We start from the raw sequence: 19934 nt of genomic DNA, 5'->3' as shown, positions 1-19934 counted from the left end.
ACACACATCCAAAGCACCTATTGGATTCCGAAAGGGCTTATTTAAAAATCTAGTTGGGCTGATTTTGGACAATAATACCGCTCCTCAAGGGAAGTGGAGGTTAAAGAGTGGTTTCTGATCGATTCACGAAAGATGTGGGAACTAGTGAGATCACCAGTCCTGAGAGGCCAGGTTCGGAAGGTAAGCCTCACCGAAACCCAATATCTCCCCTCAGGCTGGAAGTCCCCGCGGGGAGTTAAGGACAACGTCCCGGGAACTAAATTTCTCTGATGCTTCTTCCAGAGGCCGAGGCAAGCAGCCCCGATAGGCTCTAGATTACAGAGAAGGCGCCGGCCTGGGTTTGGCGCTGCGGGCGAGCCCCCCGAGGGAGACCACCTCTACGCTCGGCGCTCGCTCGGAACGCCCACCCGCCTGCTGCCCTACATATACTCACTCTGGCCGGCAGATCACCAGGTCCCCTTTGTTGGTGGCCGTAGGCCAAGCCGAGCCCCGGCTCAGGCAGCCACCCGGGCGAATTGATGCTGACGTGTCTCCGCTGGTCGGCTGGCAATCGGTAGAGGACGTTGAAGACTCTCTGAAGGAAGGAGGAGAGAGGAAAGGGTCATTTTGTTATGAAAAGAACGATAAAGCGAGAGGAAAGAGTCAACGTGTTATGAAGAACCATAAATCCCAGGGAAAACTCAGAGCCCCAGATTCCAAGGCCTTCCTACGGCCTCGGAAGGTTGAAAACACAGATGGGGAAGACCGAAGGCTTGCCGGGAGTGGGGGTCTTCCCCTGATAAATGTTTAATGGCCGGGGCGGGGCGGGGGGAGTCTCCGAGGAGGAAGGGAAATGGTGGGGGGGGGGGGGGGGGGGGGGGGGGGCGGGGGGGGGGGGGGGGGGGGGGGGGGGGGGGGGGGGGGGGGCGGGGGGGGGGGGGGGGGGGGGGGGGGGGGGGGGGGGGGGCAGGAAGGTCAACGGCAGGGGTGCATCTGTAATACTGTTGCCTCCAGCCAATCGATAGTATTATTGGCGCTTTTAGGCACAGAGCGCGTACTCAGCGTTTGGGGAGAGTACAATGCAACGGCAGCCGGTCCTTTCGGGTGCACGGAACTCAGCCGCTCGGTGGTCCGATCCATCTAAGAGGAGCGGTGAGCGACACTAAAAATGCCTGGTCCTCGGCGGCTGGTACCGTACACCCCCCCGCTTCTCTTACGCTTGACCAGCCAGCATGATCCAATCTGGGCCGGGAGTCCAAGTTACCATGGAGATTGCAGCACTGGCTCGGCAATGGGGAAGGGAGTCGACAAGGGGGCGGGAGGGGGTGATAACACTAGAGAACATTCCTAATTCATCTAATTAAAAGCAATGTTGAAATTGCTATTGTTACCAAGACCTAAAAGGTGCAGTCAGATGTGGGAGAGGGGCAGGGGGGAAGGGGGATGTCTAACACACGTGGATACGCTATATCTGTATGTTATATAAATCATCCCTGAACAGATCATTTTCTTCCCTCTGAGGGGAAACGTCCTTCTCTTGATAAATGTCGTCCCCTAAAGTTGGCTATTTTTTCCCACAGTGAGCCTGAAAGGCGCCCGGGGCTTGACTGGAAAGGGAGGGAAACGCCACCGACTCGCTCAGCTGCTGAGCTTCAGGGTCCTCTGATCCACCTGCTTAACACCCGGAGGCCGGGAAGGGCAGATCCCCAACCTCAAGTCTTTTGGTGGATCCCAGTTGCCGTAAGCTAGGAGTTCAGAGACGCCCCTCTCTTCCCTTGGGCAGAGTGACATCTGGAAGCCACCTACCCCGGCCAGGGGCTTGGTCCCGTTCTGCCCGGGGCCCGGCCGTGGGGAAACGGCCACCGCGCCGCCAGAGAAGTGGACTTATATGCGGTACAGGATACAGAAAAAATACTCTGGAGAGGCCAAAGGGAAGTAGTCCGGTCTGTGCTGGTCTCCCCAGGCCCTGCTAGCATGGTTCAGCCCTGATGGGGAAAAGCTAACTCAGTCTCCCAGAACCACTGGTGCCTTGGACCCGACCGGTAGGGTGCATTTCAGAAGACAACTCAACTAATCCTCTCCTCGTGTGCCCGGAATACTGAGCAAGTAGCAGCAACTCTCCCTTTGTAATCCAAGCTCCCACCTTCCCTTCAGGCTAGGGGCCGGGAGCTCCCCTTTCCGCTCATTCCGGGCCTCGGCCCACGTGAAACACGGGCTCCGAGACTGCCACCGAGCACAGATTCTCAAAGGTGAGTGCCCGCTGGAAAAAAAAAAAAAACCCAACTGGGAACACCTGTTCCATTCATAGCCCCTCTCTATTCACTTCAAAATAACTTGCCATTTGGGCAAGCCTTCCCTTTCCCCGCCTCTCTGAATAGCTGGCACCGACAGGAGAAGTCGGCGGCGCTGAAGGAGAGAGAAGGATGGGCTCCGCCTTCACCCCCCCCCCCCCCTTGCTGGTGGACCTGAAGAAACCAGGATTTGAGGCCACGGCCTCCAGAGAATGCCTGGCGGTGTCTGAAAAGTGAAGTTGGAGGAAATGGCGTCGGTGGAGCTGGGCAGGGAAGCGGCATGACCTAGTGGACGAAGCACGGGCCTGGGAGTCGGAGGACCTGGGTTCTAATCCCAGCTCCGCGACTTGCCTGCTGCGTGACCTTCGGCAAGTCACTTCTCTGTGCCTCCGTCTCCTCAACTACAAACGGGGATTCAAGCCCTGTCTGCCCTCCTACTTAGACTGAGCGTGGCTCAGCGGAAAGAGCTTGGGCTTCGGAGTCAGAGGTCATGGGTCCCGGCTCTGCCGCTTGTCAGCTGTGTGACTGTGGGCAAGTCACTTAACTTCTCTGTGCCTCAGTTACCTCGTCTGTAAAATGGGGATTAACTGTGAGCCTCACGTGGGACAACCCGATTACCCTGTATCTCCCCCAGCGCTCAGAACAGTGCCCGGCACGTAGTAAGCGCTTAACAAATACCAACATTATTATTAGACCGTGAGCCCCACATGGGACACGACTCCAGTTAGCAGATGAGAAGGCTCTGGACATCCCCTTCCGGAGTCCCACGGCCCGAAGAGTAACGGGGAAGATGGCCTCTTTCCCTGCCGTGCAAAGCAGCGATTCGGTGGCAGGTCTTCGGTACCCAGAGCATCCAATTTTTGGGGTATTAAGCTAAGCCCGGCTTTGTGGCAGGGAGCCAGGAGATGAACGCCACGGGAAGATCAGGAGCCTCCGGGAATCTCTCTCGACGAGCAGGTTGTCGGACTCCTCCGCGGCCTGGGCAGGCAGGAATCTGGGACTGGGGAGTCTTATAAGTGATGAAAGCAAAGGGGAAGTTTGGACCACACGATCCCAGGGCTTGAGAGGTTATCTAGTCTGTCCTGCTGCTTTGCAGCTCTTCCAGAGCCAAACTATCCCAGACGGATAAGAATCTCTGCCTATTTTTAAAGATTCCGAAGAAGTTGATTGCCCAACCATCCTGGGTTGTCGCTCTGCCCTTGCTCAGGAGGACGAAGGAATAGCCTCTTGCAGTCAGCTTATTTTGCAAACAAATTCTGGATCCCAGGTCCCCACGTGCAGGTAATCCCTGGAGAATTGTTGCTAGAGGGACAGTTGTCTTAGTCTTTCCAAATACATTTATGGGCCCGAGTCACTCCCCGTTCTGTGACCAGGAAAGTGTCGGATCACCGGACTCCTTTTCACAGTCCTGGGGTCCTCTAACACCTAGAGAGAGCTTTCTTCGGCGGGCGGCCCCGGGAATGTGCAGAGTTCCATCCAACCATCACTCGACGAGACCCCAAATTTGGGGCAATCCAAGGATACCTCAGCCCCAATCAGGTGCTCACGATGAAGGGTCACGATAATCGCGGCAGGTGATCAGGAGCTGAGGGGTCTGACGGATCCTATGCCGTAAGCCAGGACCCGCGGGTCTCCGCTAAGCGGTTGTTATATCGTACTCTCCCAAGCGCTCAGTACGCTGCTCTGCCCACAGTAAGCCCTCAATAAATATGATTGACTGACGAGGGCAGATACAAGAGTCATTCATTCAGTCGTATCTACTGAGCGCTGACTGCGTGCCCAGCGCTGTACTGAGCGCGCGGAAAGTACAATTCAGCCACGAAGAGAGACAAGCCCTGCCCACAACGGGCTCACAGTCATGAAGTCAGATGCTGATTGGGAGGGGGTGGGGAGGGTCTCTTTCCCATCCTGCCTTCAAAGTAGTGCACTCAGATTTATTAATTTCTATTGGTATCTCTCTCCTACTCTGGACTGTGAGCTGCTTGGGAACAGGGAACGTGGGAACCAACTCTGTTATACTGCACCCCCCCCCCCCACGTGCTTAGTACAGTGCTCTGCGCACAGTAAGCACTCAATAAACACCACTGATTGACTGATTCTCATTTCTCTCTACCCTCTAGGAAGAGAATTGAGATCGATACATTAGAAGGAATCTTTTTTTAAATATTTTTTTTAGAGCCAGCAGAGTGTGTTCATCTTGTCAGTGGGGAATGAGTCAGGTGGCACAGATCTTTATGGCTCTTAAGAAAGGGGAGGAAGAGATGAAGATTCCTCCATTCTTGGGACTCGGGGTGATTTCCCCTCCTCCCAGCATCAATAACAGGAAGAGCAAAGAAAACATCTCCCAGATCAAAAAGTAAAGGAGCCCCGTTTCTAGTTCAAAGGTGGTGGAAGAAAGAATGGCTGAGACAGCCGACGGAGCTCAGCGAGAAGCGTCCTTATCCTTCTCTTTGAAGTGCAGTCGAAAAAGGTATTTCTGTTCTTGGTGAACTGCGTTCTTTCTAAAGCAGGCCAGCGGGTTTGGGGCCGGTATTCTCACCTAACCCAAGCAACGAACGCTGCCGCTCCGATCATACCTGTCAAGAGATGCTGGAGGAGAAAACTCTGTGCATGTATTCAGCCACTCAATAGTATCTGAGTGCCTACCGCGTGCAGAGCACTATACGGAACACTTGGAAGAGTAAAATAAAATTGGTAGACAAGACTGCTGCCCTCAAGGAGCCTACAGTCTAGTGGCCGGTGGGGTGGACTGACAAATTACAGATAAGGGAAACAACTGAGTATAAGATTTGTACCTAAGTGCTGTGGGAGTGGAGTGACAACCTAAGTGCTGAGGGGGTGGGACCAGGTGCACGGGTGAGGGAAAATAGGGTAGGAGGATGAGTGCTTACTCAGGGAAGGCTGCTTGGAGAAAATATGATTTTAGACGACGGGGAGAGTGCCGGTCTGTCGGATATGCTAGAGAAGCAGCGCAGAAGGACCTGGGTTCTAACAGCAGCCTCGTCACTTAACTGTGTGACCTGGGGCAAGTCACTTCCCTTTTCTGTGCCTCAGTTACCTCGTCCGTACAACTGGATGGGACAGGGACTGTGTCCAACCCGATCAGCTTGTATCTACCCCAGCGTTCAGTACTACATGGCTGGTACGTAGTAAGTGCTTAACAGATACCGTAAAAATAAAATAAAAAAAAAAAAAAAACCACGTAAGGGGAGGAAGTTCCAAGCAGGAGGGTGGGCTCGAGCAGAGGACTGACAGTGGGTGAGGTGAGAGCGAGGGTCGGGGAGGAGGTTGGTATTTGAGGAGCGAAGCGTGTGGGCTGGGTTGTAATGGGAGAGGAGCAAGAACGAGGGCACTGAATCCGATGGAAATCTTGCCCTCTGAACATCTGGAAGCTCACCGCGGGGGGCAAGTGGCTGGAGGGCAGCAAGTGGATGGCACTCGTCAAATCTGAACTGCGGGAACATCAAAGATGTGAAAAGCAGAGGCTGAGAATGACCCAGAAGGCGGGGTGAGTTGGCGGGAGGGCGCAAATGGATGCCACGGGAAGGGGATGAGAAGGCCTAAAAATAGGATTACTTTCTGGGTATCAATCTGGATTGAGGGCAACACTGTGTTTATAAAAGGAGGCTGCTGAACACATAACACTTGGGCAAGGAGACTGAGGCTTGAGAGTGGGGAAAAGAGGTCAGTGGGAGCCTGACGATGAGACGAATTGACCTTTGTATCGGAAACGGACGGCTGCATCTGCGGTCAAAGCTGAGGAAACACGCACGCAAACCCGGGGGGTGGCAGAGAGCAGCATCTTTGGGGAAAGCCCAGGACAGAGGCCACACATGTCCTCAGACGATGGCGGTGTCTACACGGAGCAAGTTTAATGTTTGTTTCCAAAGCAAACAACCTCCGTTCCTCATCCCTGCGCCCGCTTAAAAAAACCACCCAGAAGACTCCTATACCCAGAGGAATGATGCCCTGCACCTTTTTTTTACCCAAAACAAAAGGTAACTGGGAAATAATATTTATCATCACAATAATTCGGTAGCAGTCCAAATCCACTGCTCCATGCAGGTGAGGAGGTTTGACTGTGGGCCTCCTTTTGACCAAGAAGCTGCCTGACTGACCCATCCCATCTGTCTCTTTGAAGCCCTTTTTCTTTCTTTAGAAAAATAAATGTAACAGGACTTCAAACATTTCTCTCTTGTTTTTTCTGCATTCCGAATTCAACTATTTGGCTGTGTTTCTCAATATTGCTCTGCGCTTGGCTGAATTTGGACAAGAACCCCCAAGAAGAGTTATAGGAAGGGGAGAAAGTTACCCACCCACTTCTCCGATTCCAGTGAGGTTCTGCTCTAGGCACTTTACATCAGTTAATTCTCTCCGTCTGACAGAACGGCTCCTTTCACGTCTGCTTCTCAGAGGCCAGGAAATTCCAAGGAACAACCTGTCAGACCCGGAAGGTATCCATCTGCCCACCTTTCTTAGCTTCCTCCCAAATTTTCTGGGATCGGAACACTGTGTCTCCCTGTAAAAGATGACCTAGCTTTATCCAACGAGTGAATCCTCAAATTTCAACCCTTTGGACCAGATGGAATCATCCCCGTCGTTCCTGATGACTGGATCTCCCCGAAGAAAGTAGGATCACTTTGTTTCCGGGTCTCAAGATCCCTGAGGATGCCCCAGCAGTTCTCCTTGGGCTCCTTTGGCCTGCCCTCCTCACAGACCTCAACCGAGGTCCTTTTCGGGGCATTTCTCAGAATGTGAGAGGCGTGTCGATAACGTTGATCAGACCCACACTCGTTAACAGGATAGAGGTGCCTTGATGCTTCCTGGCCCTGCTCTGGGCAGAGAGAGGGGGTTTTCCTCACCTAGGCTCACTCCCGCATCCATTTGGATCATCTTTTGTTAGCTCTTCCCTTACAGATATTGCAGACTTAGCTTTCCTGCCGGATTCTGGAAGTCCCACGTAGGATTTGCGCATCGGGCAAGCACGCTTCTCGGGGAGAATTTTTCAGTGGAGAAGCAACGTGGCTTAGTGGAGAGAGCATGGGCCTGGGAGTCCGAGGACTTGGTTTCTAACCCCAGCTCTGCCACTTGTCTGCTGTGACCTCGGGCGTGTCACTTATCTGTACCTCGGCGTGGCTCAGTGGAAAGAGCCCGGGCTTGGGAGTCAGAGTCCATGGGTTCGAATCCCGGCTCTGCCACTTGTCAGCTGTGTGACTGTGGGCGAGTCACTTCACTTCTCTGGGCCTCAGTTCCCTCATCTGTAAAATGGGGATCAACTGTGAGTCTCACGTGGGGACAACCTGATTACCCTGTATCTGCCCCGGCGCTTAGAACAGTGCTCTGCACACAGTAGGCGCTTAACAAATACCAACCTTATTATCCTCATCTGTAAAATGGCGATTAAATCCTACTCCATCCTACCTAGACTGAGTCCCCTGTGGGACAGGGACTGTGTCCAGCCCTGATAACCCTAGCTCTTAGAGCAGTGTTTAGTAAGCACTCAAATGCCGTAATTACTGTTCTTGTGCTGATTCTTCCCAGGGAAAGCTGACTGCTCAAAGAGCGCTTGAAAAAGCTGATAAAGCCAACGAGCCAAAATGCCAGACCCACCCAGAAACCCTCACCAGGAGTCTCGTCGTAATCACCCCTGACGGAGAGCGGCTCGGGTTTGCCACTCTCCCATCCCTTCACCGTCCCTGGCCTGGGTGACTTCGGGGCCAACTCGAGAGTCCAGTCTGTCAATTATGCAGACCACTGGGCCAATCAGGAGGCACGCACAAGACAACTCTCACCACTGGCTTAGTCCCCAAGAAGGTGAACCACGTTGCCATTTACGCTCCCCCACCGTCTGCCAGACCTCTAACCTTCTGACCGTGCCGAGGGCAGGGACTTGGCCAAGAAATCTATCTCTGGGCTGGATTAAGAGGTGGTACAAGGAATGCATCACATCCTGAAGGGGCTCCCGCTGCCCAAAGACTCTGGCCCGCAATTTTCTCATTCTCTTTGGTTGATTCCTTCTTCTAAATTGTAAATCTCAGAGCTTGTGGGTCTCCAGAGGGCCCTCCCATCCCCTGTACCGCCCATTCCCAGCAGGTCCGTCCTTTTGCGGAGTTCCACATTTCAGAAGTCAACCATGAGATGATTACAAAGGAAACGGATTTTAATCAAATGACGGCAGCTTTAGGAAAATTAATGAGGACTGCATCTTTAGAATGAGTTCATCACCTCTGACAACAAAGAAGTCTGTCCTCTCAAGCAGCATCCCCTTGGAGAAACAGCACTCGCCAAAGAAGCACTTCACTAGTTTTTGTCATTTTCTTTTTGTTTTCTCCACCCACGAGGCCAGAAAAGGACAAGAAAGAGGCCTGGAACTTCTGGGGTTCCTCCAAGGAGATCTGAAATCCCAGGCGCCAGGTTGCACTCTTCATTCCCCTCAAGGTAACCTTTTAACTGCACCTAGCTCTCAGCTCTCCACTTGCCTTCCGACTCCGTATGCTCAACCTTCCTAGCCTAGTGGAAAGAGCTTGGGCCCGGGGTTCAGATGATCTGGGTTCTAATCCCAATTCTACCACTTGCCTGCTGCGTGACATTGGGCAAGCTACTCGACTTCTCTGTGCCACAGTTTCCTCATCTGTTAAATGGGGATTCAATATCGGTTCGCCCCAGGTTGTCTTGTTTTTGTCCGTCTCCCCCGATTAGACTGGAAGCCCGTCACGGGGCAGGGATCGTCTCCATCTGTTGCCAAACGGTACATTCCAAGCGCTTAGTACAGTGCTCTGCACATAGTAAGCGCTCAGTAAGTACTACTGAATGAATGAACACTTAGACTGTGAGCTCCATGCGGGACAAGGACTGTGTCCGATCTAATTAACTCGTTATCAACCCCAGCGCTCAGGACAATGCTCGCAGTAGGCACTCAACGGATATCGCAATCATTATTACTATATTATTATTCCCCGCTCAAATCTGCCACACGACATCTCTTCTGATCTTCAAACCCCTCCTTCAAAAACACCTCTTCTGGCAGATAGTCTCTGACGAATCCCCAGGTCCTTAGTCACGTCAACTCAGCGGCCATCCTGAGCACACGTGTATACCTGTTTTAGTTTACTGGCTCGTTTGCCCTTGTATCAGCTGTATCTCTTGTTCCTTTTGAATGTTTACCACTTATGACGGTCTCCCCTGCTAAGTTCAAGGGAAGGAACTGTCCCTTCTACTGCCACGTGGAAGTACGCACCCAAGTGCCTCCGACAGGTGCTCAATAAATACCGATGACGACGAGGAAGGAGTGTGCATCACACTATGAGCCCGTCTTCTTGACAGAGGGCAGTAATGTGGTACGCGCATGATGGAAACGGGCGGGTCGGAACTGGAGGATGAAGAGACCAATTTCTACATCGAAACGACCTGGCACTGCCGCACTCTGCACCTTACCAGAGTCTCAAGGCCTGATTGTAAAATACACCGAAAATGAGAACTCCCAGCCCTATCTCCACTCTGACACTGGCAAATTTGGGATGGGCTGTTAAAAGATAATTGAGGAGAGGCGGAATCTACTGGCCAGGCTTGATTGTACAATAGTAACAGGAACTTCAGAAGCACAGAACAAATGAGGCCAGAGGCCCCGGAGATACCTTAAATGGCAAAACGACAGTCACGAGGGTAGGGGACGAAGCCAAAGTGACCAACCAAGACTTGTTAAGCGCTGCTCTTTAGAAGCTAGGAATGACTATCCCATGCTGAGAGAGAAGGCCACGGAGCGGAAAACTGGTATCCTCAGTTACAGAAGACGCTGCTTTAATCTCATACTCCTGCCTCCAGTGAGCTTCAAGCCTGCCCTCCCCACCTCCTCCGTCATTTTTTGTTTTCCCTGCGGGCCAGGAAATACTAGAGCTTCAGCACTAATCCCAACTGCACGGGCCCAAGGCATTTCTACATTTGACATCGGCGGTAAGTGTACACTAGGCCCACGAGTCCTGAGTGGGGTGACAGAGTTGGGTACGGGAAGGTCCTCTCAAGACTGGAGGAAAGCACTTCGCCCTTGCTGCATTTCTGACTTAAGGCCAAAGAGCAAAAGACTCTGCATTAAGACACAGAGCCGCTTTCCAAGTGGAGGGACACGGACACGGAAACCGCTTCTGCCGGCATTAAAATACACCGTTCCACCCGCCGTGTCCACGGCATTCACTGCCAGGGCAAAATGCTGCCTCAAAGAAAAGGGCGTGAAGGAGTCAACAGCTCTGGGCAAACCAGGGCATTTCACAGGTCCAATGCTGATTGGCTTTTCTCACATTGTGTAGGTACCGCTCTCTAGTTCGGGCCTCCACGTAGCTCTGCCAGAGACCCCCTTAAAGATCCGCGCGCACGCGCGCGCGCGCACAGGCACGCTTCTTAACCGATGGCTCCCTCAGTCCTCAATCTGGCCTTGCCCTGAATCCGAGGCTTAGCAGTGCTTGTCTTTGTTGCAGACCGGGACAGCATGATGACTATTTCGGGTGGCTTTAGTAATTTTATATTTTTATTGTTACATTTTCAACTTGGTTACAATGCAGCCAAGTCATTATAATGCGCAAGTTGCCCCATTTTAGAAAATTAATTGCAGTTTTCTGGTCCTATATTATGCCTCAGTGCCTCACTCCAATTAGAAAATGAATGTGGAGAGGGAACACGGGCAGTTGAATGTTTGAGAATTTAACAAACCAATGGCTCAACGGTCCGCCGCAGCCTGACTTGAAAAAGATCGGATTGGCTCAAGAATGAATCTGCCAAACGGACACCGGACAGAGTTCCAAAGGGCGGCCCACCCAGACAGGACGAGTCTGGAGTCAGGACCAGGCCCCGGGTGATGGCTGCTTGCACGGGTTTGTGTCTCTTCCTGATCTGCACAAGAAATCTGCCAATCACGTCACAGTGGGAGGAGTGAGCAGAACCGCCGTGAGCAGAAGAACATAAAAGAAACCTACGGCTTCAAAATATGGGCAGGAAATCAAATGATTCACTCTGTGGTGGGGGGAAAAAGGAACCAAACATACAGATATTCAAGAGAGAAACCTGGAAAGCAGAACCAGCTGAAAGAGTTGGAAGAGGAGAGCAGACAGACAAACAGATGTAAATCTGGCAAGAGAGGGGACACAAGAGTCATTGGGACTCTGGGATGCCAGGAGAGGCTGTGGTGTGCAGAACAAAATGGTGAAAGGATCGGAGGGACTAATTCAAAAGAGATGCTGAGAGGGAAAAGCTCGGGAATAGCTAAACAGGAGAGAGACACAGCCTGCTAACACCCGAGGATACGGACCTCTTCAAAGACGAAGAAACCGGGGGCTCTCTGGACCTAACTGGATTAACGGGGGGAAACTGAGGCAAGGCCCTGGAGAATCACGACCAGAGGCGGTGCGGGGGAGAATGTCCGCGGGATCGTTTTCCAGGGAAGCTGGAGCCTCTTAAGACAAGCACAACTAGGTAAGCTGGTGGCCCTGAGAAGCTACGGTAACCGCGAAAGCTTTCGTTTAGTTACCATGGTGAATCTCCAGAAATCTCTGAAGTCTCTCCACCAGAGCCCTCCCGTCCCAGGACGCCACACGCCCGTCTATATATACGTTCCGAACGTCCTTCCGTTAGACCGTAAGGCCCCGAGAGGAGATGAGCCACATCTAACTAGAACTCTGTAAATTCCATAGCCTAGTGTCACAGACCCTGGAGGAATGTGAAACGTTTTCAATATCGACGACGGGGATGATTAGATGAGCAGACAGGAAGAGGGGAGCAGGGGAATCCTCAAATTGCCGGCAGAGGAATTCCTACTGGTACAAAGAGCAGTGTGAGCGATGCTCTGCTGCCCCTTAAAACTTTATGAATTTCAGCTGGATTCATAAAATTGTCACTTCCACTCCTAAATTCCAGTACGGCAGAGGTAACAGATGGTTATTTTATTTCTGACATGGAGCAGACGATGTGTAGTGGCAATAGCAATAATAATAATTACGGTGTTGGTTAAGCGCTTACTACGTGCCGGGCACTGTAGTGAGCGCTGGGTGGATACGAGCGAATCGGGCTGGACACGACGGTCCTCGTCCCACATAGGGCTCACAGTCTTAAACCCCATTTTACTGATGAGGTAACAGAGGCACAGAGAAGTGAAGTAACTTGCCCAAGGTCACACGGCAGACAAGTGGCGGAGCCGGAATTAGAACCCATGACCTTCTGACTCCCAGATCGGTGCTCTGTCAGCTACGTGATGCTGCTTCTCCCAATAAGTACTCAAATACCATTAAAAAAATACATCTCTCTCATAATGTGACAGAAGCGAAGCTAGGACGATTACGGAGAATGCGCTTCTCCATAGTCCACCTGGAATCTTCTCCATGGACGTCCAAAAGTCATGTCCCCTGACAATAAGAACTTCAACTCTAGTTGGGGAGAGAGATGTAGAACTATTCACGAGAGTGGAAGCAGACTAATAATAATAATAATAATAATAACAACAATAACGAATGAGGTATTCGTTAAGCATTTACTAAATGCCAAGCACTATACTGGGGTAGATACAAGATAATCAGGCGCCACACGGGGCTCACAGTCTAAGGTGGAGAGACAGGTTTTGAAAGCCCATTTTGCAGATGAGGGGACCGAGGTACAGAAAAGTGAAGTGGTTTGCCCAGAGTCACGCAGCAGGTAGGTGGCGGAACCCAGGTCCTCCGATTCCCAGGCCCACGCTCTTTCCACTAGGCCAAACTGCTTCCCCTATAACTGACTGACTGCTTAATCAATACGTGTACACGTGCAAACACGAGAGGTGAGGATGGACGGAAATAAATACCTACGTGAATGAAGAGGTCGAAGGGCTGATAAGTTCTGGGCTGCTTATAATTATCTGGGGAAGGCTGAATGGAGGAGGCGGGATTTTAGGGAGGGGTCCGGAGGCAGGGAGGGTGGAGGTCTGGTGGATATGGGGCGGATGGAGGTTCCGGGTCCTGGGACAACGGGTCGGAGGTGGGCAAGGCGAGAACGGGGCCCAGTCCGCAGGTGGGCTTGGGAAGAGCGAATGCCAACAGGTACGGCGGAGAGTGCCGGGGGACAGCCCTGAAGCCAACGGTCGGGAGCTCCTGCTCGACGCGGAAGACGACGGAAAGCCCTTGGAGGACTCTGAGGAGGGGGGGAGATGTGTGCCCGGTGGTGTTTCAGGAAGACAATCTGGAAAGCGGTGCAGAGTACGAACTCAAGTCGGGAAGGAGGCTGAAGAGGGGAAAGACCAGAGAATCCACCTGAACTGGGGGCGGACCCACGAGGTACTCTGGAAGAAAAACGGGGTGACCGGATACGAAAACGGCGTCAGCGAGGGGTCAAGGACGGTACTAAGCACGGGAGTAAGGATGACCAAGTGCTGCCCACAGAACTGAGGAAGGCGGGAGGAGGGAAGACGAGAAACTCAGCTTTGCACGGGGTGATCTGGGGACGAACTGTCTGCTGGGCACCCTGGGGCCTTGGAAGAGACAGAGCAACCAAAATGTCTCCTTCTACGAGGTTTCTACGAGGACTACCGGAGGCAAGGAGAATACGGCAGCAACCCTCTCCCCAGGCCGGACTAATACGTTAACAAAATTCTTTCGAACGCTCTAGTTCGGCGGCCTTGGGAGGGAATATCAACCCCCCCGAGAAAGGGAGTGTTCCCGTTACTTGGCCTCCCCCCCTGAGCGGCAGATGGTTCCTAATGAGAATCTCACAAGATCCATCGGGAGGCCTAGGAGATAGCCGTTGCCAGGTGGAACGCTCGGAAGCGGGTGGCTCTAGTGAGCCTCGGCGGGACGGCAACGGGCTAATTTAATTACCCCGCGTCTCCCAGGCACAGACTTCTCCAAGAGGCTCCTGAGTCATCGGCGCCGTGCCCGGTGACGGAACCCACCACCGCGGCTTCTCGTCCCTCCTGCCGTCTCCTCTGAACCAGCGTGGCTCAGTGGAGAAGAGCCTGGGCTTCGGGGTCAGAGGTCATGAGTTCGACTCCCCGCTCTGCCGCTCGTCAGCTGTGTGACTGTGGCCGAGTCACTTCACTTCTCTGGGCCTCAGTGACCTCATCTGTAAAATGGGGATTAACTGGGAGCCTCACGTGGGACGACCCGATCACCCTGTTATCTACCCCCGCGCTTAGAACGGTGCTCTGCACATAGTAAGCGCTTAACAGATACCAACATTATTATTATTATTATTATTAACCAGCGCCCGCCTGCCCCTGGTGATCCAGCTTCCAGCCGGCCGCCAAAGTCCACTAGCGAACCCCCGCGGCTCCTGATCCCCTCTGGCACCTGGACAACGCAGCTGGGGAAAACTGCATTTTTTCCCTCCGGGGTCCACGGTGGTTTCCCGGTTTGCCACAGACCCCCGCAGGGAGAGGGCGGGGCTTACCCTCATGGAAGTCTCCCCGCCGTGCGGCTGCTGCAGTCTGAAGACCTGGGCTACCATGTGCTCCGTGGAGGGATGCAGCAGGATCCTCCGGGAAGCCAGTCCGACCATCACGTACCGGCCCATTGGAGACAGGCTCACCGAAATGGCATTGGGGCCTGAGAACGAAACAGAACGATCATCACGATCAGCTGCCTATTTCTCATGTGCTTACCGCTTATCGGCACGGGAGCGACGTGTCAAGGGGTCCCGCACCTAAGTCTCCCCGAGAGCTCGCTCTTCTTCCCAGCTTGCTCTTGACTGGGAGGTCCTTCCCTATTCTCCCGGTCACAGCCGATGTGCTTCAGTCACAGACCCTGGCGGTAAACAGATCCCCCCGGGGCCCTGAACACACTTCTTTTCGTGCTCTAAAATACCAACCAGGCTTCCTGCAACTCGAGTCTCCGCCCATCGATGCCACGGTTGATGACGGCTCCTTGATCTCCCCCGACCGACGCCTCCCTCGCCCAGGGGAAGCGCCCAAAGAACCCATTCCCTGATGCCCCCGATGCATCCTGCATTCGCCCATCTCCCAGTCGATCAACCGACGGTATTTACTGAGCGCCTACTGCGTGCGGCGGGCTGTACTAAACGCTTGGGAGAGTACGACACGACAGAGTCGGCAGGCACGTCTCCCTTACCGAAACGCTTGGTGTAGAGCATCTCGCCCAGGTTGTGGGGTGCCAAGGAATATACCGCCAGGATGCCCTCGTCGGGAAAGCCCCGCTGACTGCTGGGGATGAAAGCCGCCAGGAGCTGGCCGTCGGCAGAAATGTCACAGCTGGCATCGTTGTAGATCTTGCAGTTCTGCACCAGCACGTTCACTGAGGCTGCAAGGGACGAGAAAGGAGGATTACAGACACTGGAGGAGAAAGGGAAACTCGTTTCCGCGTGGATCACGGGGGCCAAGTCCTGCCGAGAAACATCAGGGCATTCCCAGATCTCCTTAACGCCCACCCAGAGTCCCAGGGGTAAGGTACAGGGAAAGACGTTCTTGTGCAGGTACGCTCTCAAAGTCGCAAAGATACGCTCTCAAAGTCGCAAAGAGGAAAGCTGTAACCATCTCGGGAGCTTTGCGGAACAGTGGTCACCGTCCAGGAGTGAAGACTAAATGCAGGAGCAGAGCGGCCTAGTGGAAAGAGCACTGGTCTGGAAGTCAGAGGACCTGGGTTCTAATCCCCCCCATGGCCCCCTGCCTATGTGGACCTCGGGCAAGTCCCTCATCTTCTCTATGCCTGTTTTCTCATCTATACAGTGGGGATAAAATATTTGTTCTCCTTCCTGGCCCTCACACCGTGAGCCCCATGAGGGACAGGGACTTGATCTGACCTGATTATCTTGTACCTACCCCAGATCTTAGTACGGTGTTTGACACTTAAGTGTTTAACATCGTGGCTTAGTGGAAAGAGCACGGACTTGGGAGTCACAGGTCGTGGGTTCTGGTCCTGGCTCCCCCACTGATTAGCTGTGTGACTTTGGGCAAGTCACCTGACTTCTCTGTGCCTCCGTTAGCTCATCTGTAAAATGGGGATTAAGACTGTCAGCCCCACGTGGGACAACCTGATCACCCTGTATCCCCCCAGCGCTTGGAACAGTGTTTTGCACGTAGTAAGCGCTTAACAAATACCACCATCGTTATTATTATCGTTATCAGAACAGTGCTCGGCACATAGTAAGCGCTTAACAAACATCATTATTATTACCACAATTATTATTATTATCTACTCTGAGGCTGAGAAGAATTAACTCAGGGAGTGGCCATGCTGCTATGAACCACAACTCTGCCATTAATTTATCATCATACCCTGCAAAAAGTGGGGTCTTCATCTTTCTAACCAGGTAAGTAGGCTACACAGTAGTTTCTAAGCTATTTAATCGTCATCGGGGCTGTTCACCGTGGGGAGGGGGATCCGCTTTAGCTAGAAGGAATTGAATGTCAGGGTGCCATTCCTATCTCTTCCCCGCCACCCCAACATTGGGCTGGAAGGCATTAGCCTTCCGGCAGCGGGTTGACAAGCCCCGAAGCCTAACGACACTTTAGCACTTCAGAGACGGCACTTGCGCCTTGTCTCAACTTTAATTTGCTGCTTACCGAGAGACCCTTTCAGAGGAGCCTGTGGCGAGGTTCCCCGCCAAGTGGAAGTAGCTTCCCCCCTGCGACGTGAGCCTGGAACACGACTGCCTACATCAGAGACACAAGGCTGAGCAGTACACAAAGATGGGGCTCTGGATTTGTTCCCTTTAGATCTGCTTCACAAGGACAAAATTGCCAAGAAGCTTTTCTCTCTCACCTCGGAGGGGCTGATTCTATGACGACGACTGTCGGGATTTCCCCAAGGGATCTCACGGGGTAGGTCGGAACTACGGCAGCCTTTGCTGGGCTCCCGGTGATCATTTCTGGAAACCAAAAATCAAGCCCCGCGAGCGGTCACTGGTAAACTGTGCCCAGAGGGCTTGTAGCCGGAACACGGCAGTGATGAAAGAATTTTGGGGGGAAGTTTGCCCTGATGGGGAAGTTACTGTGATAGGACAAGACTAGACTTTCATCTTCCATTTCCTTTTGCCTTGCTAACGAAGCCCCAGAGATGACAGAGCGGATTCAAAAAAAAAGACACCAGAACAAATTAATCAAGCTGTTGAGCCAACTCCAGGCCCTGACACCTACAAGCACAATTACGCACAAAATCGAGGAGGGACCACAAGAAGCGTTCTGTTTGCTAACTAATAAAATGATGACATCCAAATAGTCATTCCCATCTCCGCTAGGCCTCGGTGCCGCCTCCATCTGCTCAGTCCTCCGTGGCTGGGTTTATCTGGTTAGCACGGAGACCGTCTGCTCCTCAGGCAGGGACCCCGGCCCTTTCTCAAGTAAGCCATTAACCCTCTATCGCCCCACCAAAGTCCGCGCTTCCCCTGGCAAAAACACAAGCGGGGGAGGCCGGGGAGAGCCAGGATTTGAACCTCTGACCTTCTGACTCCCAGGCCCACGCCCTATCCATTATGTCATGGTGGAAATTGAGGCCCAGAGCAGTAAAGTGACTTGCCCAGGGTCAAAAGGTAGGCATAGGACAGAGCTAGGATCAGAAACCAGGTCCTCTGCCTCCCAGGCCTGTGCTCTTTCCAGTAGGCCACACTGTTTTTCTAATGACCTGACTGGGCTAGAGGAGCTTTCATCCCAGATCTTTTATAGGATGTCCACCTAGGATCACTTTGCTCATCCCGTGGAAGCCTTCCCGGAGAAGGGATGCAGCAGACGACTGGTTACGCAGGAGCAACAGCTCGGTTAGCCCGCCACGGGAAGGCCAAAAGGGGAGATGTCGTCGGAGTGGAAAACTGAGGAGAATTTTAGCACAGGGCGGAAGACACAGAATTACTGGGTTCTAAAAATCGGCTCCACCTCAGTGAGACCTTCTCCTTTCTGGATACTGGTTTCCTCCATCCGGGAAACTAATCACTCAGTGGTATTTACTGAGCTCTTACTATGCGCAAAGCACTTCACTAAGTGCGTGGGAGAGCACATTACAATAGAATTAGCAGAAAAGTTCCCTGCCTTTAATGAGCTTACAGAGATAAAACTCTTGCTTCCAATCCAATGAGGAGTGGTGTTTTACATAATGAAGGATTGCATTGGTTGGGACCTCTACGAAAGATGGTGAATACGTGCCAAGCTCTGTGCTAGGGGCTAAGTAGATACAATAGTGCTTATATAGGGAATTGTAAAAAAAAATGCATGACGTGCCTTGGTTCTAGATATATTTTCCTGAGCTCGGGTAGCAAGTGATTCTTAATCTCACTCAGCGGAATGCACAGCTTGTACCTCCCCTTATACACTCCCCGATGCAAACACCGCTCTGGGCCATCAATCCAGATTTACTTCTACCCAATTTCGTCCTCCCGCGGAAATGTTCTCAATATTTCTTTGGCAGGCGCCTCCCGCTTCCAAATGCCGAACAGAGGTCAGGTCTGAAGGACAATGAAGGACGGTTCGAGGCAGCCGAGCAGTGATCTAGCCAAACACCAGGCTGGCTGGGCTACATAATAATAATGATTATGGTTATAATTATTACTGTAATAACAAGCTTCTGAAATGTTTTGCCTAGAATGGAGAGAGGATGGTGAGGAGGATGGTCTGCTAGAGAATTCAAAATGCTTCAGGAAGCCGTGGCTAGAAAGGAGAAGTACCGTGCACGGCACATAGTAAGTGCTTAATAAATCCATTATTATTCTCTCCCCCAGCGACGGCTAGCTCTCTTCTTCCCACCAGCACCTGATGCGCCTTGGAATGCCCCCGCAACAGGAGTAGAGGGCCTATGCACGAATCAGAGGTCTACTCTAGTCTAAAAGTTAGTAATTGTATTAAGTGCTTACTGTGCGCAGAGCCCTGTACTAACCGCTGGGAGAGAATACTCAGGTAGGAATTAGACATGGTACCTAACTGAACAAGAGCCATCCTAGTCAGTAAAAAAAAAAATTGAAGGGATGGAGGCGGGGAGAAGTGAGAAGCTTTCATTCCAAAGCACTGGCTGGAGATTTCCTTTCTGGGCTTGCTGTTTATTCTCTTCTTGTATGGAAACAAGAGCTCTTGACACAATTGTAAATGGTCACTGTTTTGTCTCATTCCTATTAAGTATTCTTCTTCCCGGTACTGAAATCCTATTGTATAAATCCCTCGGTCTCAAGTCTTCGTAGAAGACATAATGTTATAACAGCCCGGGTCACCAGATGAGACATTCTTTCACGGCCGATGACTGGAAAATATTTTGGTAGGTGAAGTGGAAAGGGAGGTGACCCACACAGTGGGGCCTCAAGTCGGAAGGAGGAGCTGCTCAGATCACTCGAAATCTCTCAGGCCTGATCCTCTGGCCCTTGCCTTCGTAAGATGTTGGTCTTTATACCCAGAGCTGCAGCTTTGCCTTCCTGCCCTCTAGCCTTGGGGAAAATATGAGTCGGGAAGAGAGGAAAAAAGGTGGAATTGAGCAGTTGAGGATGGAAGGGTCTCTGGGGTTGTCGAGAAACAATCTTTCACAAGAGTAGCTGATGCTCCTGAGCTTCAGGGGCATATCCGGGGACACCCGGGGAAGGGGACCGGTAACAGCAGGAAGCTGTGATCCAAGGGTCTGCAGCAGAACCTCTGCCAACTGTTAGTGATCGTCTGATGAAAATGCCTCAAGGAGGGACAGGCAGGAAGTTGGGGAGGTCTTGAGATGCAGATGTTTCCGTCTTCCGATCGGG

The 19934-nt window shown here is 52.3% G+C and overlaps 1 protein-coding gene across 1 annotated transcript in view; it reads right to left on the bottom strand.

The window, feature by feature from the left end:
- The window catches only part of AMBRA1 (autophagy and beclin 1 regulator 1), a 171499-nt gene that overhangs the window by 22016 nt on the left and 129549 nt on the right, over positions 1-19934 (bottom strand). Inside the window, 4 exon segments of the mRNA XM_029059290.1 lie at positions 434-468; positions 470-574; positions 14667-14821; positions 15344-15532. Coding sequence (XP_028915123.1) covers positions 434-468; positions 470-574; positions 14667-14821; positions 15344-15532 — 484 coding nt within the window.

This window comes from Ornithorhynchus anatinus, chromosome 3, assembly GCF_004115215.2.
Source record: "Ornithorhynchus anatinus isolate Pmale09 chromosome 3, mOrnAna1.pri.v4, whole genome shotgun sequence".
In the NCBI taxonomy this organism is placed as follows: Eukaryota; Metazoa; Chordata; class Mammalia; order Monotremata; family Ornithorhynchidae; genus Ornithorhynchus; species Ornithorhynchus anatinus.
The sequence above is the reverse complement of the archived record's forward strand: the minus strand, read 5'-3'. Positions and strand labels throughout refer to the sequence as shown.